The sequence below is a fragment of the Micromesistius poutassou genome, assembly GCF_964030765.1.
Source record: "Micromesistius poutassou genome assembly, chromosome: 8".
In the NCBI taxonomy this organism is placed as follows: Eukaryota; Metazoa; Chordata; class Actinopteri; order Gadiformes; family Gadidae; genus Micromesistius; species Micromesistius poutassou.
This window is the reverse complement of record NC_140278.1, coordinates 12,524,855-12,547,865: the sequence shown is the minus strand read 5'-3', so window position 1 is coordinate 12,547,865 and position 23,011 is coordinate 12,524,855. Positions and strand designations below refer to the sequence as shown.

General features: G+C 44.2%; 3 protein-coding genes across 3 annotated transcripts; 1 reads left to right on the top strand and 2 right to left on the bottom strand.

The window, feature by feature from the left end:
• Window positions 1-1,589: 1,589 nt before the first annotated feature.
• Window positions 1,590-10,466, bottom strand: pop1 (POP1 homolog, ribonuclease P/MRP subunit). The gene is made up of 15 exons (XM_084471273.1): window positions 10,212-10,466; window positions 9,938-10,057; window positions 9,626-9,801; window positions 8,606-8,863; window positions 8,277-8,364; window positions 7,766-7,944; window positions 7,113-7,375; window positions 6,915-7,008; window positions 6,721-6,829; window positions 6,452-6,571; window positions 5,648-5,766; window positions 5,213-5,404; window positions 4,060-4,214; window positions 3,174-3,389; window positions 1,590-2,458 (listed from the first exon to the last, which is right to left on the bottom strand). Exons 1-15 carry the CDS (start codon window positions 10,327-10,329, stop codon window positions 1,672-1,674), a joined length of 2,994 nt encoding a protein of 997 aa, XP_084327399.1. The 5' UTR covers window positions 10,330-10,466; the 3' UTR covers window positions 1,590-1,671.
• A 385-nt stretch (window positions 10,467-10,851) lies between these two features.
• Window positions 10,852-14,003, top strand: LOC311351507 (2-iminobutanoate/2-iminopropanoate deaminase-like). The gene is made up of 6 exons (XM_084471654.1): window positions 10,852-11,047; window positions 11,544-11,649; window positions 12,053-12,107; window positions 12,222-12,290; window positions 13,324-13,379; window positions 13,655-14,003. Exons 1-6 carry the CDS (start codon window positions 10,983-10,985, stop codon window positions 13,712-13,714), a joined length of 411 nt encoding a protein of 136 aa, XP_084327780.1. The 5' UTR covers window positions 10,852-10,982; the 3' UTR covers window positions 13,715-14,003.
• A 219-nt stretch (window positions 14,004-14,222) lies between these two features.
• Window positions 14,223-22,661, bottom strand: LOC311352180 (uncharacterized protein). The gene is made up of 3 exons (XM_084472400.1): window positions 22,362-22,661; window positions 17,485-18,996; window positions 14,223-15,683 (listed from the first exon to the last, which is right to left on the bottom strand). The coding sequence occupies exons 1-2, from the start codon at window positions 22,447-22,449 to the stop codon at window positions 17,486-17,488; spliced, it is 1,599 nt and encodes a 532-aa protein (XP_084328526.1). The 5' UTR covers window positions 22,450-22,661; the 3' UTR covers window positions 14,223-15,683; window position 17,485.
• Between the last annotated feature and the right edge of the window lie 350 nt (window positions 22,662-23,011).

Below are 23,011 nucleotides of genomic sequence, written 5' to 3'. Positions count from 1 at the left end.
CACACAGCGAAGAACTTTATATAAAAGAAAAAATATATTTATTTCAAAAAAGGAATTGGTGTGTGTGTGTATATATGTATATATATATATATATATATGTATATATATATATATATATATATATATATATATATACATACACACACACACAAATCAGTGGTATTTCTGGCCACAACTCTCGTATTACATTTTGTGCTATAATTATTTTTGTTGTGACATTAACAAAGAGTGTCAGAAATATTACTTTTATGCTTGAAGCAGTTCTTTTGAGTTAATATTATGTTGAAGAATACTCTTGGTGAGAAACAGCTCAGGATAAAAAGCATACAGAATGCACAAAAGATCAAATGTAAATCTTCCAGCACTGTTTTATTTGAAGAGACCAAACCACCCCAACAAACACAATCCGTTCTAGCTTTAATAATATAGACACTTTGTACAGTTCTAAATATCTCCATAACCACAGCAATGATGTAGTGTAATTGTAGTCAGAAGACCAGGAAAGTATGTGACGTTTAAACATTGTCTACAGATCGCGTAAAGCCATGCGGTTTAAGTCAGTGCTTTTGCGCCCTCTTCTGGCAGAGGGAGATCATGACAATGGTCAGGCATACTGCTGCTTCTGGTTCAAATCACTGCGCAGCCAATACATTATTAAGAGACTAACGTTTGCATAATATTCATTAAGCATCCATTGAGAATGATTAACAAGAGGAGTACATGAGGTAATAGGGTTAGGGTTTCCCAAAATACTGATAAAGTAGGATAACTCATAACAATGAGATGAAGCAATAGGTGTGGCCAAAAAAAAATTGTACCACATTGTAATGCTTAGTGAGCATTTTCTCTGGGTAAACCTCCAATACTCACAGCTCACAAAGACAGCCCATTAAATCCAATGTTATTGGTTTATAAGCGCATTTTAATAACCTACCATAAACAGCCATCTTTACCTCAGTTCACCATGTCAACTGCACAGCAAAGTGTGTTAGGAAAAGTTAAGCGTTGCCAAGCAACAACCCTCTAATTTACCTCCTACACATATGTGGGCACCCGGGGTTCATGCAAGGTGGAACTTCACCAGTAGATAAATGTTAATGCCCCTTCTGCAGACAGGCTTGACTTTGTTGATGGATTGTTTACACTGCAGGAAAATGGAGAGATGCCATTGGCCCTTGGATGGCGCTTCTAAAGAGTCACTCAAAATCACTGCCTCAAATTCAAATCAAACAAGGACTTCATTGGAATGGCTCAAATATTGATTTGTATCATATGACTTTTAACTTAAATTTCAGGCCATTGGAATATTTTCAGATGAAAAGGAATTAAAAGATTACTTATCATCCCACCAAAGTAAATTGTTTTTAAATTTTGAGCCCATCCTTCAGGAAAAATACAAAAATAAAAACGATTGTTTAAACATAAGAATGGTTACTTCCTCACCCATATGTCAAATTAAATGGTATCCATTTATATTGTGCTTAAGCATGCAATAATGTCCCATGCACACATCTGCTGTCACTTCTCAAATAAACCACCAGAAACTCATCTTGTATAACTTAAGGGCAATGTAGCCATCCAAGGACCACCATGGGGCGGGATTGTCTCAGTGACACTCGCTGCACCCACCAACGGGGTTAGACTCACCGGCCTCGGCACGCAGCCCCGGGATCAGGCCTCTACGTTGATCTTGGCCCAGCGGTAGTGGAGGGCGCTGGGGTTCCTCAGCAGCACCAGGCCCCTCTGCTCCGCAGGCTGAGCCATCAGGGTGTGGACCAGGCCCTCCAGGCTGACCAGGCCCAGCGCCTCGCCGCAGCCAGCCGAGAGGGAGAAGTCTCCCTGGGTGACCCAGCCCAGCGTCACTCGTGAGCAGTGGGACGTGACACTGGGCAGAGGGTCAGGCCACAGGCCTAACACCAGGTTTGTGGGAGACGCGGCAGAGGAGGATGAGGGGCCCTCAGCCGGGGCGGGGGGGCAGGAAGGGCTGGCGGACGTCTGGCTCCCCACGGCACCAGAGGAAGCGGAAGTGGGAAGGAGCGAGCAGGCTACCGGAGCCAGGGGAGTGTCGGGGTCCGGGTCGGGAGCTTCCGGAGTGGGGAGCGTAGTGGAGGACGTTGGGGCCGGAGAGGCCTTCTTGTTGCCCTTCTTGCTGCGCTTCACCTTGCTCTTGAAGCGGTCTTTGTGGGGGTGTTCCAGGGGCCCGCTGTAGGTCTCTTTCTTGTTGCCCAGGCGCTGCAGGTCCTCCCGGGTGGCGACACACACCTGGGCATGGAGCTCCGGGCGTCCCTTGGACAGCAGGGACAGGCGCACCCACGCCAGCGCCCTCACGTGCGTGGTGAGCAGCGCAGCCCCGGAAGCGGCGTCAAGAGGTGCCTGGTCCCGGGCACGAAGTGACCTCTGGCCTTTGGCAGTGGTGGGCCGGCACCAATTAGAGAGCAGCTTCAGAGACTTCCTGTTCCTGTAGAGAACGCCAAGGAAAACCAAATTCAGACTGCAGAGAGACATAGCCGGAAAAAAATGAAAAGGGAGCTCAAGACGATATATTCCTTTGGATGCACCGTTCCATAGTTCTCTTGCCTCCCTGCGGGGACAGACGCAACTCTTCCCCCAACACTAATCTCGGTGATGAATTACAGCAATTTGTAGCAGCGCGTACGCTGGGTATTCTCATCACTGACGCTATGATGAAGACGAGAGCCATGCATCACCCCTGTCAGAAAGCTCCGTACGCATATCAGGGAATTAGAAACCAAGAGGAAAAAGTAATCAGTGATTAATATGCAAGGCCATGGAAACCGCACAGAACTGCTGAACCCAGGGGACTTTTTAAAGTCAATTGCAACAATATTATTAGAAGTGTGATTGAGTGGGCGAGTTTGTTAAAGGTACGTCTGTGGGGACCTTGGAGGGAAACTCGCAACGTGTGTTCTTATGGGGAAGAAGGGCTAAATCCGGCTGGATTGAATCATCCAAAGCCACAAACAAAAGATACATGCTATAAACAAGTCGACATCTTGGTTTCAGATTAGAATTTGCGATGTTAATGTTGGTGGAAAATTCAAACAAACTAACATTACATTTACCATTAGTTCAATATGACCAAAAGAGAAGCCAAAGCTCACCTGAGGTAATTTCATCCACACACGCATGATAGAAGGTGCTTTGAGCCCTACCTCAGGACACTGAAGGCGCTCTGCACCGCAGCCACCGGGCCCGGCCGCCCGCCAGCCTCTGCACCGCTCTGTCCTCGCCTTGTCTCCGCGCCGCTCCCCACCTCCGGGGCCTCGCTCGTGATGAGCTCCCACTCCTCCACCAGCTGTTGCCAGGGGCAACGGAACGGAGCCAGACAGCCATGTTTTATGTAATTGGTCCTTTTGGCAGGCGGGCGCCTATGGATGGGGTCAGGAGGTCAAGCGCTTGTCAAAACGGCCAGGGCTACGCTGCCAATTTATGGAACACGTCAGGACATCATGACTCGTGGCACAGCGGGCTCGGGCAGAACCATGATCTCGTTAGCGTCTCCTCACCTCCCTGGTGGCACGGCGGGACGGAACTTAACTTCCGTTACCTCCGCTTTAGCCAACTGATTGTACAACGCTGCGGTGTAAAAATACAGCACAGCGATAGAACTGAGGACAGCTATTCCTGGAGTTGCTTTGGAAGGCAAATATTAGGCAGAAATGGTCATGAGATCCTGTTCTGAAGTTAAGGTCCCCTCTGTGGGTGGAAGAAGACACCCTATGCGGTGATAAGAAACAAACATTACATTACATGTCACTTAGCAAAGCCATGAGAAAAAGTTTGTGACCTTCTTTTAAAAGTTTGGCTGAAGATGGACCTATACTTTCGACAGGGTCTGAAAGTTTTGTGACACCAAGTTATTTATATCATCTGCCCTTTGTTTCGTCTGAGCAAAAAAAAAAAAGCTCTCGGCTTACCAACCCATTCTCGCTTTCTTCCATTGAGCTGCCTGAACATGAACAGACATAGACACAAGACCCTCACAAAGTGCAAATCATTTCTGGCCTCAGCTTTGAGTCCTCTGGGTGACCTTCTGACCTTTTGAACTTGTTCAGGAGCTCCGTCTCCTGTTCCCCCTGGAAGCAGACCCCGGCAGGGCAGTCTGGGAAGTCGTGGGGGAAATGGGGGGCTCCCTTGTTCTGGGAGTGTTTCAGGCTCATCTTCAGACCCCCAATACGGACGCCTCGGTACACCTAAGCAGGGAGAAACATCACAGCAGAGTGTTAAAGCTAGGGGAAGCCATAGAAATGTAGGAAGAGTTAGCTACATTTCAGTCATTCGCGGGAGAATTAAAGTGTTGGATGGGCTTATTACAGGCTTGCAAGAGCCAGATACTCGATTTAGTTCTGTTTTTTTGTAAGGGCTTTTAATTTATTGATTGCTGTCGGGTGTAAAGAGAACCTCAACAAACATGCCCAAAAAAATGCTTCTACCATAAATAACCTAACATAACTTTAATGAATGGAAATAAAACTAATTGATTCATGGGACAACAAAGCAAATGTCCTATTCCTATTCAATAATTAATTTGTGTTTACCACTATTTTATATGACATCATTTATTATTAAACAGGACATATTATACCACCAGGTGTGAGTGTGATTAGCCATTACAAGCTGTGTGCTGGATAGATCAGTCTAGCAGCCTACCCAGTGGACTGTAGCAAACGTTTCTCATCTATCCGTCATACATCTAGGTGAACACGCCCACCTGTGATGTCAGAAGCGGCACATTTTCAAAACGGCTTTTAATGGCTAATTACACTCACACCTTGTGGTATAATGTCCCCTTTAACATTCGACAAACGAAAAAATGCAAAATATATATATATATATGAAAAATTGTAGGTTTAAAAAAACATTTGTCTTGTGAAGATTCAATAGCAATAGCATCTGTAGTCATTTAAGTAAGGTTAAATGACAGCTAAATTTGCCATAAAACAATCAACAATATGAACATTTGTCCAGAATCTCCATGTATAGAGCAGTAGCGCAGTCTGTGTTCTGTTTTGTATCATGTGCCGTTTCCCTCTATGATTAGCTTCTTCCGAATCAGATCATAAATATTTAAAATATATATATTTTTTTACAGTTGATATAAAGGGGGACACACATCGTTGGATCTTATTTCAAAATAATCGTGTGAAAAGTTGCCACTAGGACAAGAAAAATAGCATGTCGATTTACTTACCAGTGGGACCCAGAAGGCCATGCCCCAGCCCTTGGGCAGTAGCAGATCCCACCCGGCGCCCCAGCCGCTCATCTCCTGGCCCACCTGCTTCCCGGGCTGGTGCACCATCAGGATGGGCACCCTGCTCTGCAGTGGGGTGGGCCTCAGCCTGGAGCCCGGCACCAGCACCTCTCTCTTCCAGCGGTTGATCTCCTGTGGGGTGACACACAGAGATTTGGTGTCTGTATAACAGCACGCATCCACAGGTTGGATCCAAGACTTTAAAAAGATGTTTGAATGCTCCTTTAAAAGACCACCAACACCTTGTGTGACGACAAACAACGTATGTGAATCATACGATTTTGGTTAAACAACATGAATATGAGCAGTTCAATACAATTACATTTTTTTTTGTTTTAATACAGTTTTCATACATAAACAACAACACCACATTACCTGTTCGGATAACTTGTTATCGGTGACGTTGTCGCGTACAAAGCGGTCCCACAAGGAACTCTGACAGCAGTGCTCTGGTACCCCTTTCAACATCAGTTCCCTCGTCGTCTCGTCAATATCTAAAGGACAGTGATATCGCTCCAGTCACCGGGATGTGCAATGCTACTCTTCAGTACTCTTTCAAAGTGCACCAATGAGAGGTAAATCATGTGCAACTTGTGTTAACTGAGGGAGGTTTAATATGTGCCGCTACCGCTTTTTAGCTAATGGTTAATATGCCATAGTTTTAGCCATGGTTTTTGTTTGTTTGTTTTGTTTGTCAGGGACCATGCAGATTATAACATGTTTAAAAAACACCGACAGATATGACGCATCCGTGTCATGTTTGGTTCCCAGGTTGGGGTTTTCTAGCCAAGACGTTGGGTGGAACATCGCACATGTGGAATCGGTGTATTGCAGTGGGTCACCGAGGGCTAGGCTCGAGCACAGGGTCCTGCCAGGATTCGAACCTGGCACATCTGCATGGCCAGGCAGAGGCTCCCCAGGAGCACAGAACCAGATGTGTACTCAGTGAACCAGCCCCGACGCTACACCCAACACACCCATATACCGTCTGGGGATCGGTCGAATCCACTACAGCTGGCACGATAAACTAACGTAGCGTGAACAAAGGACACTGGGGGAACGACCATAATCTCATATTAAGTGTAACCAGATTCCTTTGGATTGATTGTCTTGCGCAGAGTGCTTGTTGTGCACGGCATGTGTGGCTAGTCCACCACCGTCTCTGAGGCTAGATGGTACCTTGGTCCGCTGGAACGATAGACAAAGCTTGGGTTCTCTTCTGGGGCAGGGCCAGCCTGGGGTCCTCCGCATTGAGACCCAGCACTGTGCCTGGCGGAACCTCCCCTGTGGAGCAGATACCTGTGGAGAGGAGTCTGTGTCAGGAACGCATGTCTGTGTCAGGCTTCGTAGCACAAGGTCCTCTGAGGACAATTTGGGCTTGATGAGATTCAAGCCTGATGTGCAAATGTGACATCTGGATTGAAGGAATTAACCGATGAGAACCTGACCTTTGAGTGTCTGGAAGATCTCCGCTTGCTGCCGATGTAGGGTCATCTGGGCCTGGTCTTTGCAGTGCTGGGGCCACCAAAGGGGAGAGGCCTGGGCTTTGCTCATGGCCTGAAATCAGAGCAAAAAGCAACAAACTGTAAAACTTTTCAAAACACACTTGACATCCTCAGAGGTTTAAAGCTAAATGTCGTACATCACAGTCTGTGGCCACCTCCAGGGCTTCTGCCAGAACGGCATGCGACTGTGGGCCAATCAGCCGGTACCGCACAATCTCCATGGTGAGGTCACTGGAACAGAACAAACAACTCAACATCCACCTCGGAAAAGTGCTCAAGTCAGACTAAATGCGTCACCAGTCCCAAATGCAGCCCGGTCCCATGTCTTTACTAACTTCATGACTATCCCCGTGGACGCGGAGGTCCAGGTGACTGGGGCCGAGGGGGGTCTGGTCCCATCGCCGACTATCTTCTTCTCCGGGGGTGCGTCACCGTCCCCGGCGCTGCGTTTCCTCTTAGCCCCGGCGGTCTTCTTCGCCTGCCGGGGTCCTGGTTGTGGTGGACTGGGGGCCGGCTGCGCAGGCGTGACCACCAGAGTGACGGCCGGGATTACAGGCTCTCTGCACTGGCACACGCTCTGCAGCTCAGGGAAGAGGTTCTGGGGGGGGAGCAGGGGTCCTGGGGCATGAGCTCAGCATGGTTGGCTTAAGATGGGTGCACACAAGGAGCTTTATATCCCGATTTAAACCCATCCTGCCCTGCAGGATTCTAATCTGTAGCCTGCGGCCGATCGGAGCCGTACCGATTCCAGTCTTGATTGTCAAACATGTTGGATATTTACGACTGGAATCGGTACGTGATACTGTAGTTTGGGCTGAGTAACGACAGTGGTCCTAACCAGCACACCGGTCCACAGCTGTAATCTGTGAAAATCATTTGTTACAAATGTGACGCCTGGCCTGTTTCACGGTTGGATATTAAAAGTCTTCTAGCTTGTGCCCTGCTTTAAAAACACTGCATGGTTATGAGTTTCAGTTAGTGAACAGACCTGTTTGAGGGTGGGATGGGCCCAGATCCACAGCTGTCTATGAGAGGAGCCTGGTGTCCTGGGCCTCCAGAGGAAGGTTACCGGACCAAGGGGCTGGGAGGGGTACTGGCCTGCTCGGTACACAGTGGTACTGCCCTGCCTCCGCCCGGACAGGGCGAGCACCGCAGCAAACGTAGGGCCTGCAGACGGATACCATCAAGTTTATGACTATAAGTATCATGTAGTTACATAACTTAAACGATAGATTACAGATATAAGACGCAGTATCAAATTTAATCCAGGGTTCTACTAATAATAATAACCTTTGCTTTGACAATACCTAAATAATTATTATTTTCATAATGGAAAAAAGTCAAATTGATGGCTAATGGAATATCTAATTGGCCACTTTAATACAGACGCTCCATGATAAGATTGTTTTTAAGATAAATAAGGCTTATTTCATTTGTTTAGTTCTTACAGTAATGGTACACGTCATGTATTTGTGATGAGATGCAGGATAGGGGCTTACCCGTCTCCTTGTTGGTCAACTGAGAAAGACAGGCAAGAAGCTTGTCTTCGTCTCCCTGTAACTCGATACAACAGTAGTAGGACAGATCCTGTACGGACAGACAAACACACATAATAATGTTTACTGTGTGTTTCAATGGAGGTTTGATTCAGTGGTGGTAGCACCATCTGGTAATCCCCTCAAGCAATTGTCACCAACTATACAGAAAATAATCACAACTTTGAAAACAAAAATTAACTCATTTACATATTGCAAAATTAATAATAATAAAATTGGAGTAACAACTACAAGAAACCCTCAGACACATGTAGAACGGGGCGTCAGCGTACCTGCAGTAGGCAGTGGTTGCTCATGGCACGGTAGCAGGCCCGGTAGCACTTGGCGGTGGGCCGGTCGCCCAGACAGTAGCCCCACTTCTTCAGCATGTGGAAGCGCTTGGCGTGCCAGATGTGCGTCTCCAGCCACACGTTCTTCCGCTGCCGCCTGTTGAACTCCAGAAGCAGGTTACCATGGCGCCGGCGGGCCTTACGGCTCTTGTTCTTGGGTTGCTCCTTCTTCTTGGGGCCTGCCTTGAGACCCTTCTCTTTCTGAGGGCGTAGAGGAAGGTAGGGTTATAAAGCCTTAAGACCCTTCTCTCTCTTAGGGCGTAGAGGAAGGTCGGGTTATAAAGCCTTAAGACCCTTCTCTCTCTTAGGGCGTAGAGGAAGGTAGGGTTATAAAGCCTTAAGACCCTTCTCTCTCTTAGGGCGTAGAGGAAGGTAAGGTTATAAAGCCTTAAGACCCTTCTCTTTCTTAGGGTGCAGAGGCAGGTAGGGTCATAAAGCTTGACTCTCTCTCTGAGGGTGCAGAGGAAGCATTATGAAACACCCTGGAGGATGTGCTGAAAAGCAATAAGCATTTAGTTCCTGATGCTCTCTTAGCAAATGGTTCAGAGGCCAGGAATTAACAATTCACTTAAAGCTATTGTAGTTAGGATTCGCGATTTACTAAGGGAGTGTCGTAAAGACCAAGATTTTGAATATCAACAACCCCAAAAAAGGTCTCCTCCTATTATTACTCTTTGCAAGCTGGATCAACTGAACCAATCGTGGATGAGTGGCCAGGAGATGTTGGTCATAAATTAAACAGGAGCAGGATAAAACGTAATTGTATCAAAAAGAGACAGACACGCAGTCAGCTGGTGCGTATATATCACCAACTGTTAGCCGACCCTTGGTCGGTGGTAATAGCTCTTAGATGTTACCTACGGCACTTTTAAGCCTCAGATGCTCACTGTGCTCGCTCGCCAAAAAGTGATGCATGTTCTTCAGTGGTGTTCATCTTTTCAGAAATGTGTTGTGAATGCTTACCATCCGGGTGGCCACCTCCCTCAACCTGCAAGGCAGCCTCTTTGTGTTGTGGCTCATGGCCCTCCGCCTCATGTGATTAGGAATAGCCCCAGACACATGGCAGCTACCCGTCTCCTTGGTGACCGCTTTCAGCATGGCTTGCACTTCTGATGCCCGGGCTACAGCAAAGGCCGCGGCTGGACAGGGACAAGGAGATTCTTGTTCACTTAACCCTTTGACAAGCCTGCTTCAAAAGAGCCTATAGCAGTGTGTGTGTGTGTGTGTGTGTGTGTGTGTGTGTGTGTGTGTGTGTGTGTGTGTGTGTGTATTTACCAGTGATGAACTTTGGCAATTCCTCTTCATAGTCCCCGCCATCTTTCTGATGACCGCGGACCCATCCTCCATGATCGCTAGGACCTCCCGGAGATGTACCATAGCTGCTGCTGCTATGCCCTTTGAAAAAATGACATGTTAAATGTGACATTTGAAAAATAAATCCGTGTGAAGTGACAATTGCATCCGATAGCCGTATTAAAGTATGGTGTTTACATGAAGGACTAAGATTATATCAGAAGAAAACGCATGGCTAATAAGATGTATAGCGTACCCTTTCCATTCCAAGAGCCTCCACTCTGTGAGCTGTTAAACGGAGAAGATGTATACTGGACACTGGCGGGCTGCTTGCTCAGCTTCTTCTCTCGCATTCTTTGTTTAGATCCAGACATTTTGTTATAAATGAAGATGACACCGCTCAACTTTATCTGTCAAACTAACCAAACGGCAGACAATCTTGGCCATTGCCTTTCGTACAAAGCTAATGTCTTTTATGAAAGAGCACACAACAAAGTATGTTTAATTCAAATTAACAGCGCGAAATTGAGAAGTACTCGATCATAGAGTTTTTGAAGTAAAACATCAATAAATCTATGCCTAAATGAACGGAGTGCTTGCATAGCAGCCGACATGTGAGCGTGTTGTGTTTTACGCATGGGAGTTGACCTGTTTCCGCTTCCGGGTTTATTGTGTGTGTTGTAGAAGCGCAACATAAATCCTGATAAAGATGTACGACATACAATATCAATGACAGTACATATACAGAGAGGAAAGCAAAAATGTATAGCAATTTATATTCAAAGGAAATAAAAGGTAAAAACTAAAATATATAAATAATTTGAGTCTTATAATGGAGCAAAACAAAAATAGTTTTCTCCCAACAGAGCTACTAGCAGGTCTTGGGCATTCAAAGCCATTCAGAGAAATAGCTCTGCTGCCTGTCTGACCTCCAGTCCACGCCTGTCTTTTCTGCCGTAGCTGTTGCATTTTTGCGAACTTTTTGAACTTTTGGAGCTTGCAGAGTATCGAAAAGTTTAGTATCGCCATGGCTACCTTCATTAGAAGAATCATCAACACAACTAGCGCTCCTGCTGCTATCGGCCCATACAGGTAAGAGTTTATTTTGGTAATGGGTTGGTAGAAGATTTTATTCATTTCTGCTTAATCTTTCTTTTTGTAAACCGCAGGTTTATATGAATGTCCGTCAAGCAACAACACAACTCAAACGTTATGCAGTTATAGGCCCCAGGACGAATAAGAAAAAATATGTTTGAAACACGCTATACAGTGCATTTCTTTGGGGGGCGTGTACTGTGCTGTCCAATAGAGGCGTACGAATAAAGCGTCCCAATCATATTATGTTATCCTTCCCGATACTTTACACTGCCATGCTGCTGCGACCCCTTGGCAGTAGACGTGTTTGTCTTTACTGATGGTTACTTTAGCTGAATCCTGCGTTTTTTATATTTATGTGATTTATTTACAAACTACAACTCCATAATATGTATAAAGTCCACTTAATATAAGGCCAGATGGGAGTTTTAAAAATGGGAGTTTTAAAAAATACATTTTCTATTTCAACACTGGTTTGCTGTATTTTTCCCAGCCAAGCAGTCGTGGTAGACCGGACCATGTACATCTCCGGACAGCTTGGCATGGACCCTGCCAGTGGGCAGCTAGTGGAAGGGGGTGTCCAGGCCCAGACCAAACAGGTGATCACTCACAAGACCCCTCTCGTGTGTCTAAATATAAAATGTTCCAGAGAGTTTTGGGTGTAACACGTGGTTGTATGTATATAGGTGGAGTTAATGTGGTGACCCTATGTGCTAACATGCTGTGAACTCAGTGTTGGCCTGTTCCACACAACTGTTGTTCTTAATACCTCCTAGATTAACAATGAATGAGATACATTCTGTATCGTTAACAAATTATCCATAGACATTTTATTTGGTAAAGGATTAGAAATACAATCGACATAATATATTAGTAATATACTGATTAGACGGTGTGTTGTGGAAAAGTCTAAAGAAAGAAAACAATGAGCATATTAATGAGCAATTATGTGGGATTACGTTCAGGTTTTCTTTTAACCACTCCACTGAAATCTCCCAACAGGCCCTTGTGAATATGGGTGAGATTCTCAAAGCTGCTACCTGTGGGTATGATAATGGTAAGGAACCACCAACTTTGAGGAGTTATAGTGAATCATGTTCATGAGTATCCATGGTTAGAATATAAACAGTGCTCATCATGCACTGTTGAATGTGTCTGTTGTCTTTCCTAGTTGTAAAAACTACTGTGCTCTTGGCTGACATGAACGATTTCACCAAAGTCAACGATGTTTACAAGCAGTGTAAGTACAGAACAGTTTGCCTATCTAGTCAAATGTTTTTTGTTGTGATAAGGTTTTGTGTTTATACCCAGTTATTATGTCTATAGGTTATCAGCTTCTGCCGTGCTTGGATTCAGACATGGAATAAACAAAAGTTTCATATGCATCTTCTTTTGAACACCATTTAATGCACTGATTGGCAACTGAAGAAATATATACATTTAACCGCACTGCTTATGGTAGACATCTGTAACAAGGTCCATTGCACGTCACCTAGCTGGCTGCCACACTCCACCTAGTGTGTGGAGATGGATGGGTTAACCCGTGCACACTGATTATTCAATGAGAAACCAGTGTGCATCCTCACCCAGCCCCAGAGTCCAATCAGACCCGGGCCAGGGGAGGCTGCTTAAACCAGTCATCATCCACACACACTCCACATCATTATCATTAAGTAATTCAAGAAATAAGATTGACCCGGCCTGCACTGCAATATTCATTGTAAACTTAAACACGTTTCTGTAAACATATTTAAAATACATCCATTTATTATAAATTATGTTCCGGGCTTATACATTTTCATTATGTCATTCATTTCAAAATTGGATTTTTTTTGTTCTTCACACAGGAGTTTAATTTTGCTTCCAGGCAGATTAGTGTAATTGACTGGTCCCCCTGTCCCCCAGTCTTCACTCTGGTCTAGAGGATTACGTGGATTTATGTTTCATTAGCACAACAGAAAGGTGCTGAATAATTTAAAGGGAAAATGTGCAGGATTCTAACAATGATAAGATTGCTTTAATTTGCAAATAATTGAACAGGTTGTATTTAACGTGTAAAGATTAAGTCTCTCTGAAAAAGGCAAGCTGGAGGAGGTTTTGTATATCTACAACACAACAAATAAAGTTTTGTCTTGCTGCTTGACAGGCCTACGAGTACACAAACTCTCTAAATAGTCAGAAATATTCAGTTGAATGAGGGAATAGTGAGATATAACACACATTTATGATGTGTAAGAATGTAGGGTTTTGCATTGACATGTTTTCCTGTTTAGTCTTCAGCACCAACTTTCCAGCCAGAGCTGCCTACCAGGTGGCTGCCCTTCCCAGAGTAAGAGCTGCTCATTTACTGCTTTGATGATGTCACATCTGACCACAGGTCCCCTCTTGCATTCCCAGCTGTGTTAAAGGGGATGTTTATTACTATAGATGTCCATTGTCATAGATTATTTAATAAAATGTCTACTTAGAATGTTTGATCCAGTGCCACTTGAAAGCACCCTGAAACAGAAATAATAACTTCTATATTGGATAGTTTTGGATGTGTGAAAAATTGTTGAAAAAACAATTGTCCCACCTCTTGTCTGACTCTGGTTGTCCACCCAGGGAGGCTTGGTGGAGATTGAGGCGGTGGCAGTGTTGGGCCCTCTGACAGATGGTTCCTAATGGAACCAACCATGAAGACGTCCATAATAATCACAACACTCATCACGACTCACTTCCTTAAATCTGCAATTGCCAAATTGTGATAAATTCAACAATATTCCTGTTTTTTAGCAATGTTATAAAACATTGAATGTATTTTGCTTTCCCCTATTAACCTCATGTTAAATTATCAGTGTTAAAAAAAGAAATGTAATACAAAAGTTTTGGATTCTTTCTTGTCACATAACATAAGGTAATGTCTTAAGAAGTTAATTTAACTATGCGATTTAAATAAAGGTATACATTTAAATATGTGCAGTTCATGATCTAACAAATACACTACACTCAATATTAACCTATTGCATAGAATGAAATATTTGTACTTTTACCATTAACTTTTATTACTCAACATTAAAACTGAAAAAAACACCAGAAAGTCCTGTGTTAGTCTATAAAGCTTTATTTTGCACACTAAAAGGTTAGTGGCATTGTAGATACACTTGGAAAAAAAAAAAGTTACAAAACCCCAACCTCGCTTTGACTCAAGTCACAGTAACAAACATTTGACCTTTTAAATGTTGTAAAATAAGATTATAATTATCAAATTTTTGTAGCACAAATACAGTCCACCTTGTGTATCCAGGAGCTCAGGAGGTAGAGCGACTTGACTGGTAACCAGAATGTTGCTAGTTCAATCCCCGGCTCCTCCTAGGTGTTGAGTGTGGAGACGTCCCTGAGCAAGGCACCTAACCCTAACTGCTGCTGATGTGCTTGCTATCACCCTGTGTGGTTGACTCTGCCGTCAATCTGTGAATGGTTGTAAATCGCTTTGAATTAAAGCGTCAACAAAATCCCCTAAATGTACATTTTATCTGAGTTATTTGTTCTTGCTGAAAATACCAATTTGTTCCGTCATGCATAGTGACAATGCCTATGCCAGGTGGACAAGACATAGACAATCAGTGATGTAATATTTCTGAGCTCTAGCTCCTCCACCCAAATGGTATTTTCCCAAAAAAGACAGTACCCAGTATCTACTAAATGAACTCAATCCTCTGTGCTTAAGACCTCTCAAATGACATTCTACAGGAAAAACTGTGCATAACAGTACTTCTTAATAGTACAATGTGCAGTTTGAAAATAACTTTTTCTATTGATTCATTAGCAAGGTTTCAATCATGGTACCTCTTAAACAAATATTTATATATATATATTAAAAAAATGTGAGCATTCCACATACATACAACAAAACATGTGAGAAATGATCTTAAATGCAAAGAAACCGGTTGGTTCCTTTATGAAAATGTGTTGCTTAATTCACAGTAGCTTTATCCGTGGCATGTTTTCCTTTAAGCCGACTTTTTGCAGTTTTTACATTAATGGAAAAATGTATTTAAAATAGTTGTTAGTGTGTGTTAAGTATTCATGTTTGTTATGCATGTTACTTCAGGCACTTGGTCTTCCAAAACATGCTGTGATATCACAGCTGTAAAAAACCTAATTAGAATATTCACCAATGTACAACCAACCACATGTTTGTTTTGCTGCTGTGTTTTATAGTTCCCAGAAGTCTCCACTGATTCATACATCAATGTACATGTTCTGAGTTGTTTTTTTCCTTCTTCTTGCATGGCGCTCCTATGACTATGGCAATGGACATGTTCCACAGGTAAATGACAAACAATTGCCAGCCATCTGTGGTACAATGATGATATTCAAAGGTTAATCAGTATTAGATTAGGTTAGGGTAAGCTTTGATCAGACAACAAAGTTCAATCTGATTTGAACATTCAATTAAATTCTGGATACAGTGACAAACAATTAGGGTTTAATTTGGTGTTTGTGACTCTTGAGGGTGTTCTTTGTTATTTATCTCAGAGTCGGTTGAGGGAGTGCACTATGTGATCCGCGGACAGATCCAGCGCACATGTATTTGGTCTTCGTCCTCGCCAGCACGTCCTCAGAAACCAGTGGTCGTCTTAAAGGCCTCCTTTGTGGACACACACACACACACACACACACACACACACACACACACACACACACACACACACACACACACACACACACACACACACACACACACACACACACACACACACACACACACACAAAATGAGAAAAGACATGCACACAACAATATAGAAAGTGTGAGGTCATCAGTTAATGGCATCGCAATACATTCCGTGACAGTAATTATACTCAACGACTTCTGTATATCCCATAAAAGGAGAAGCCAAGAATTCCTTCATATGTACCTTGCTTAACCGGTTTACCTATAACTTGGTCTTAGAGGTGTCTCTGAAGACATGTACTTTTGTGAGGACCACACACACACACACACACACACACGTGTATTTGTGTGTGCACAAAAAAAATTACTATATTAGACACTCTGGAAATGCCAGCGATTTGAAAGCACACTTTTTCTGAAGCTTCTGATTGTATTGTTATTTTAAATCAAAGTATGTATCCTTGTTATGCCTGACTAAGAGTTCTCAACCTGGCGTGACACTCCTTAAGATGCATAACATGGGCATGTTTGTCAACCGGCATGGCAAGATAGAAAAAAATATACTAAATCTGTAGCATTAACTTGTTGTTTCAGTTGTTTCAGTATGATAAGGGTTAGAATTACTGTCAACTGAGGATTAATCATTGATACATATTTTTTCTGAGGTGGTGTTGAAAACCTGGAATTTGTAAACAACTATTCAACCAAGGGAATATCCTACCAACTTCATAACGTATTCAAATGTAACCATGTTGCAAGGACCAAACAATATGTTCTTCTGTTCATAATTACATCTTTGTTACTATGCATGATTTGATTATAAATTACATGAACACTACATAACAATGCTTGCCCTGTGTGTGTGTGTGTGTGTGTGTGTGTGTGTGTGTGTGTGTGTGTGTGTGTGTGTGTGTGTGTGTGTGTGTGTGTGTGTGCCCTTATTGTCGTCTAAATCATACTCAATGAGAACCAATCATACGTAATCATACACCATTTTTATAGAGGTAATCAATATTTAGGATTGTTCAAGATCACCAGGTGAATGCTCAACTTGTTACCTGCCTTCAGTGATGCGTAAATGGGACATGTTACACGTGATATTTACACGTGACATGTTACTAAAAAAACATAAGAAGATGGATTTGCTTCCTAGATTAAGTGATTGATCATTGTTTGTTTACTATGATGTGAATAGCATCTGATCTCATTTGAAAAGCTTTACATCCCTCAATGTTTATTTGCACATATATTAACCTGGAGTAAAACCAACACCAACCATCAGTATCCTTTTATCTATATGTGTGATTACGCCCTCCACATCTCCCTTTGCTTTTCTGACTATACCAGGTATATATAGGTCTGATTATTCCCTTAACATCTATTTGCTACATCAATCAGGAAAGTTAGGCAATTTTAAGTGATCTAATCTTGTAATCTTGTCAATCCTATCGTGTTAGCAGGACAGGTTTTTCCAGTAATCAGACGCTGAGTTAAATCTGGTATATCAATAATGGATGAAAAACTGTCCAACCCCCCCCCCCCCCCTCCCCCCCCCGCTTACAGCTGTCACCAACTATTATCTTCACTCGACAGGCAGACTGGTTTATTTATATTCGATAATAATGAGAAGATCACCATGCCACATCTTCTCACACCACGTGGTGCAGACAAAGGAAATGAATATCGGACCATGTTTTAGTGATGTAATTGAAAGAATCAGTTCACCCTAGAATTTATGAATGAAGATGTGTGTGTTGTCAGTCTTGCTGTTGCATACCTTAAGGTGTGGGTTCTGCAAGTGGTACTTCAGCAGCTGCTAAGGCAGATTGTTCTGGAGCCTCTATCTCAGGAGACACAGCTGGCTGGGCTGTTTTGTCCAATGCAACCAGAGACATCAGTAGAACTTCTGGCACTGTAGCTGCAGCGATTTGTAAATCGATTATTGACTGATCAGTGGCCAAGGTTTGGACTGTTTCTTCAACTTGTGCTGGAACCTCAACTGGTGGAGAGACTTCAACTGCTGCTGGAACCTCAACTGGTGGAGAGACTTCCACTGCTGCTGGAACCTGAACTTGTGGAGAGACTTCTTCTGGTGCTGGAACCTCAACTGGTGGAGAGACATCTACTTGTGCTGGAACCTCAACTGGTGGAGAGACTTCTACTGGTGCTGGAACCTCAACTGGTGGAGAGACTTCTACTGCTGCTGGAACCTCAACTGGTGGAGAGACTTCTACTGGTGCTGGAACCTCAACTGGTGGAGAGACTTCTACTGCTGCTGGAACCTCAACTGGTGGAGAGACTTCTACTGCTGCTGGAACCTCAACTGGTGGAGAGACTTCAACTGGTGCTGGAACCTCAACTGGTGGAGAGACTTCTACTGGGGCTGAAACCTCAATTGGTGCTGGTGCTGGAACTTCAACTGGTGGCGAGACTTCTACTGTTGCTGGAATCTCAACTGGTGGAAAGACTTCTACTGGGGCTGGAACCTCAACTGGTGCTGGAACCTCAACTGGTGGAGAGACTTCTACTGGGGCTGGAACCTCAACTGGTGCTGGAACTTCTGCTTCTGGAAGGGTTTCAACTTCTGCTGAAACTTCTACTTGTGCAGAGGTTTCGACTGGAGGAGATACTTCTACTGGTACTGGAGTTTGTACTTCAACTGGTGCTGACAGTACTACTGATGAAGGGGGTTCTACTGATGCTGAAACTTCTTCTGGTGCAGAAACGTCAACTTGTTGAGTTGTTTCAGGTTGTGGAGATGTTTCAACTGGAGGAGAAGTTTCAACTTCTACTGGTGAAGTGATTGAAGCTGGTGCTGAAACTTCACTTGGAGCTGCCTCCACATTTGCAACCACTTCAGCCGTGACCTGAACTGGCGCAGGAGGTTCATCCTGGATAACAGATACATCAGGCTCCACTGGCAGGACCTCCTCTGTGCTCTCAACAATGGCTTCAACCTCAGACGGTGCATCTGAAGCTGCAGGTTCACAAGTGCCTGCTTCCTCCAACGGCAACAGTGCTTCCACTATCGTCACAGTGGTTTGGGATGCTGCTGGTTCATCAGAGGGAGCAGGCTCTTCAGATGGTTCTGGTTGCAGTTCTTGTTCTGGCACAAGAGCAGCAAGAAGGTCTTCCCCAGAGCCCAGGTCCTCCTCGGCCTCCAGGCCCATGAGCACTTCCTCTGTTTCATCCTCGGTACTGGGTCCACCGACCTCTGGAAGGGCAGTCTGCCCAGGCAGCAGCACCTGGTTCTCAATGACCCTTGAGTCTTCAAGGATGGCACCATTTGCTACAATTGAATCAAGAGACAGAATACAACATTAAACATATTATAATAATTCTCTTCTCTTGTATAGTTTAGTAGTATGGTCAATGGAATCATGCTTTTGGTGACCCATTATACATAGGTCATGCTTTTGGTTACCTATGTATAATGCTTTACAAAGTGATCGATTTCGAGTGATCGATTTAAAGCAGTTCTTGGTTATTGGATTATTCTTTTGAGATTTCCCACGACAATTAAGCTAAAATAATGGAAGGTTCATTTAAACAAGAATCCTCATTTGAAAATCTTTCAAGTAAATTATTGTGGTAAAGGAGGAATATATAGGGATCACAGTCTTCACACAGCATCTAAGGAAAGTGAATATATTACAAAGATACCAAAGGAATTACAAAAATGACATGGCAGCCCTGACATGATGCCAATAACTGTCCGAAACTGAAGAAAATACTGTATACATTATCCACACATAAATACAAATTTTCCATTATATATATATTTTTTGTGCTATTTTTAGAACATGCCCTGGTCCACATGGTCCCTGCAGGTGACCAGGTGCCCGCGGTCACCTTGTTGGCTACCCCTTCTAAGCTTTCCTTTTATATGGATTCAGGAAATAATCATGTGTGTGTCTACATAGAAGGCATCAAGCATGCACAGGAAGAGATGAAGATGAGATCAAGTAAGGTAATAGTAAGCTATAACTTTATAATTTAGAAGCATGTTGCTACAGAGAACATTCTGTAATTTCCGCAGCTGACAGTTTTATTTACTGCAGCCTGTGTTGGTCTCTCGCCCTCAGGCAAGAAATGCGCTGAAGGAGGAAATTAAATGCTCCCACTGCTTCTTATTACTCAACATGTCTTCCTATTATATGATTCTACCCGCATTAAATGGTGCACAGTACAGCTATTGGTCTATCTACATAACCACCTCTCGGCCTGAAATTCCAGTAGCTCCGAGAACAACACGTCACATAGAAACAGTTACAAGTGGAACAACCTTGGTTTGTCTTATATCACAATATCCCCTTTTTAATTCCACAGCGGACTATTAGCGCAAACAGGGTGGAAAGTATTGGTGGCTGTTGTGTGACGGAGGTAGGGACGTGTTTGTTTCAGCTCGGTGAATGCATGGATGGTTCGGGCCGGTTTGGGTTGGCTGCGGCTTCCTGATTTCATCGCTGTGACAGACGGGATGAACAGAGTGGGGCGCACCGAGCGGAAGGGAATGCAACAGGCTCTCACGCTGCAGGAAACGAGCCGATGAGCACCAAGAAAGATAAATATCAGCCGAGTAGATGCAGTTGAAAGACTCCAGTGAGTGAGATAAAAAAAATCTGAAATGGAAATGTGTTTTAGTGGGAAAATAGAATGTTGTTGTGGGAAGTTTGTATGAAGGACAACGGCGCACAAGTACCGCTGGCCTACCGGTTATTGGTTCCAGGAGTAGATAAGTGACAGAGGGAGTGGTGGGTGAAAGTCAACCAACCAGCAGCATCTGGAACAAGTCTGACTGAGTGCATTCAACCAGGAATTACAAAAATGTCCCTTGAGAAATTGTTTTTGCCTCCATATGAATACAACCCCCGTAGGACGTGTTAAGCACGTCTATCATGCCTGCCCAACTCTACACCACTCTCTGGCACCCCCAATTCTCTACGCCACTGTCTGGCACGCCTCCTTCCTTTTTCATTTGTCTTTCTCACACATGCACTGTAAAACACTCTTGTCTGGTGAACCCCTTGTATTTTAACAAGGGGTTGTGTTTGGGATGGGACAGAGGCAGTTTCTCTGTCTCTCGCGGGCATGGATGACCTGTGTGTCAACACAATTCAGCAGCCAAAGATGACGGAGAGCCCAGTCAAAACAATGGGGGGGCTAGAGGATGCGTGAGTGCTGAGGGAATGAGGGGAGGGGGGGTAGACAGAGCACAGCACAAGCAGATGGTTTTGTAGCTGGTGGGGAGACAGTCCTCCATAATGTATAATGTATAACCCATCCATGCATTGGCCATTAGAGAAGCCTGCCAGGGAAAACCGCACAATAAGCGCAGTCTTCTGGTCAGAGTGATGTAATGCCCTGAGACATGACGATGAGACGTGGCATTTTGTCAGGTGGCACACTGGTGAGGTGGGACAGAAGAGTTGCACAGAGCACCATGGTGTTGCTGGTGAACACACTGCACTCATTGGAGACGCAGCCATGGTGCACTACTGTATTCTGAGATCAAAGCAAGAAGGGGTGTTTGTGTTTGTGTTTCAATTGGGCAATCCTGGCTATTGTGATGACATCAGCGTGTCTCTGTCAGAAGCTGACTCGGGGAATTCAATATTGTTTTCAAAAAAATCAAGTGGTGGCTTGCCTCAAGCGTTCTCATCGTCAAACCAAACGCAGCTCTAAACACCATGTTGATTAATCTGGGTGGAGCGGCCCATGGGAGGGTATTCATGCTGAGTATGTACTCTGCATGTCCCCTGTGTTGAAACATACATAGGGCGGTTTTCATGGGAGTACATACTGTACGCGAAGACATGGTACCAACCCACACTGCCAAGCTATGAAGTAGCCCTGTGCCAGACGGACTGACCCATGAATAGACAATCATGTCCTGTGTCACACATGCCAGCAGGTGGTTACATAAGATTCAAACATGGGCTCTATATGGTAAGACAGAAACTCCTTCATTACACAAAGGTAGGTACCGAAAATTCACACGCAATACTAAAAGGTTGCTGTAAGTGATATAGACTGAATGCATGGCGAGTGATGCAGCTATTAGATTGCATTCCTATGTTAAACAAAATGGTACAATGGTACAAGAATGTGGGGCTCTGTAACATTAGAAACAGGTCGGGTCAGAACCTTTGCCTTAGGCTAGAGGTGAACCCTATGAAGCTCGCTTTGGCTCCCAGAGCAAGCAGGGGATGAGATCAGGTCTGAGGAGCTTATATTGATCTACCGTAAACACTTTTGCCCAGTGTCTTGTGAAGTTAATGCTGTGAACTATAAATGCAAACATGCCATGAGGAGTTAATGACATTACTTTACTGTACACTCAGTGAAGTCCCACAGCCTGATTTCAATCTTTTTTGAAGGCACAGAGAGGTAGGATACACATGGGCTGGGGAGAAAGCACACGGTGTACTATAAGCGTAGGCACACCCCCCTCGTAAAGGCATTGCTGTGGCCTGTGTTCAAATGAAGCATTTCCAAGTAATGAAGTATTTATCATTACATACAGACCTTTAAAACAAGAAGGATATGAAGCATTAAGCCCAGACGGAAATGGACAGGGATCTAAAAAGGGATCGGAACGGTAATGTGATCTCTGTGTTGCAAAAAGTCACACACACACATTCTCATGCTTACCCACGGTGTTCCCATTGCTCTCCACCAACTTGCTGACCGGTCTCTTCTCCTCATCCACAACCTGCGCGCTGGACGACGAACAGCCCATGCTGAAGCAGAGTGTACCTCAAGAGTTGAGCCTGGAGTTAAGAAAAACCTTAGTGGACAACACAAAGCACCCCAGCTGCTTCCCGTTTGTGCAGAGGAGAAAGGTCAAGGGAGAGAACACATGTGGCAGCTCTTTACGTTCCTTAAGAGAAACTGTTGTTGATCCCCCCTTGTCTCGTCTGGTCATGTGTTGCATGCATGGCCTGGTGCCCTCTCAGCCTCCACTGACTCACAGCCCTCGCAGAGCAACACCGGCTAACTGAAGAACAGTCCCCGCTGACGAGCTTCAACACTCTCCTGGTGACTGGAGGAGGGGGAGGAGGGGGAGGAGGAGGAGGCAGGGCCTGGGATCTCCTCCCCCTATTTAACAACATGAAGAGGACCATTCTACATGTCATCTTATCTTTATTTAGTGTTAAATAAATGGGATTTCAATAATGATGCTTATGGTGAAAAATGCACATGCAAGTCTTACCTATTATTGAGCTATTTAGGATTTCAAATGGAATGGACACACACTGCCAAAGGAAATTAATTAAACAAAGTACCAGATTGTGATCTGT

What these genes read in the sequence shown, in the direction of transcription:
- pop1 (XM_084471273.1), bottom strand. Translation starts at nt 10,329, where the DNA reads ATGTCTGGATCTAAACAAAGAATGCGAGAGAAGAAGCTGAGCAAGCAG. An exon ending in AGGTGGCCACAGACTGTGAT is followed by an intron (nt 6,830 to 6,914) that starts GTACGACATTTA and finishes CTCTGATTTCAG; the next exon opens with GCCATGAGCAAAGCCCAGGC. An exon ending in TATCGTTCCAGCGGACCAAG is followed by an intron (nt 5,767 to 6,451) that starts GTACCATCTAGC and finishes ACTGTCCTTTAG; the next exon opens with ATATTGACGAGACGACGAGG.
- LOC311352180 (XM_084472400.1), bottom strand. Translation starts at nt 22,449, where the DNA reads ATGGGCTGTTCGTCGTCCAGCGCGCAGGTTGTGGATGAGGAGAAGAGA. An exon ending in GAGCAATGGGAACACCGTGG is followed by an intron (nt 18,997 to 22,361) that starts GTAAGCATGAGA and finishes ATTCAATTGTAG; the next exon opens with CAAATGGTGCCATCCTTGAA.
- LOC311351507 (XM_084471654.1), top strand. Translation starts at nt 10,983, where the DNA reads ATGGCTACCTTCATTAGAAGAATCATCAACACAACTAGCGCTCCTGCT. An exon ending in TCCAGGCCCAGACCAAACAG is followed by an intron (nt 11,650 to 12,052) that starts GTGATCACTCAC and finishes ATCTCCCAACAG; the next exon opens with GCCCTTGTGAATATGGGTGA. An exon ending in TACCTGTGGGTATGATAATG is followed by an intron (nt 12,108 to 12,221) that starts GTAAGGAACCAC and finishes TGTCTTTCCTAG; the next exon opens with TTGTAAAAACTACTGTGCTC.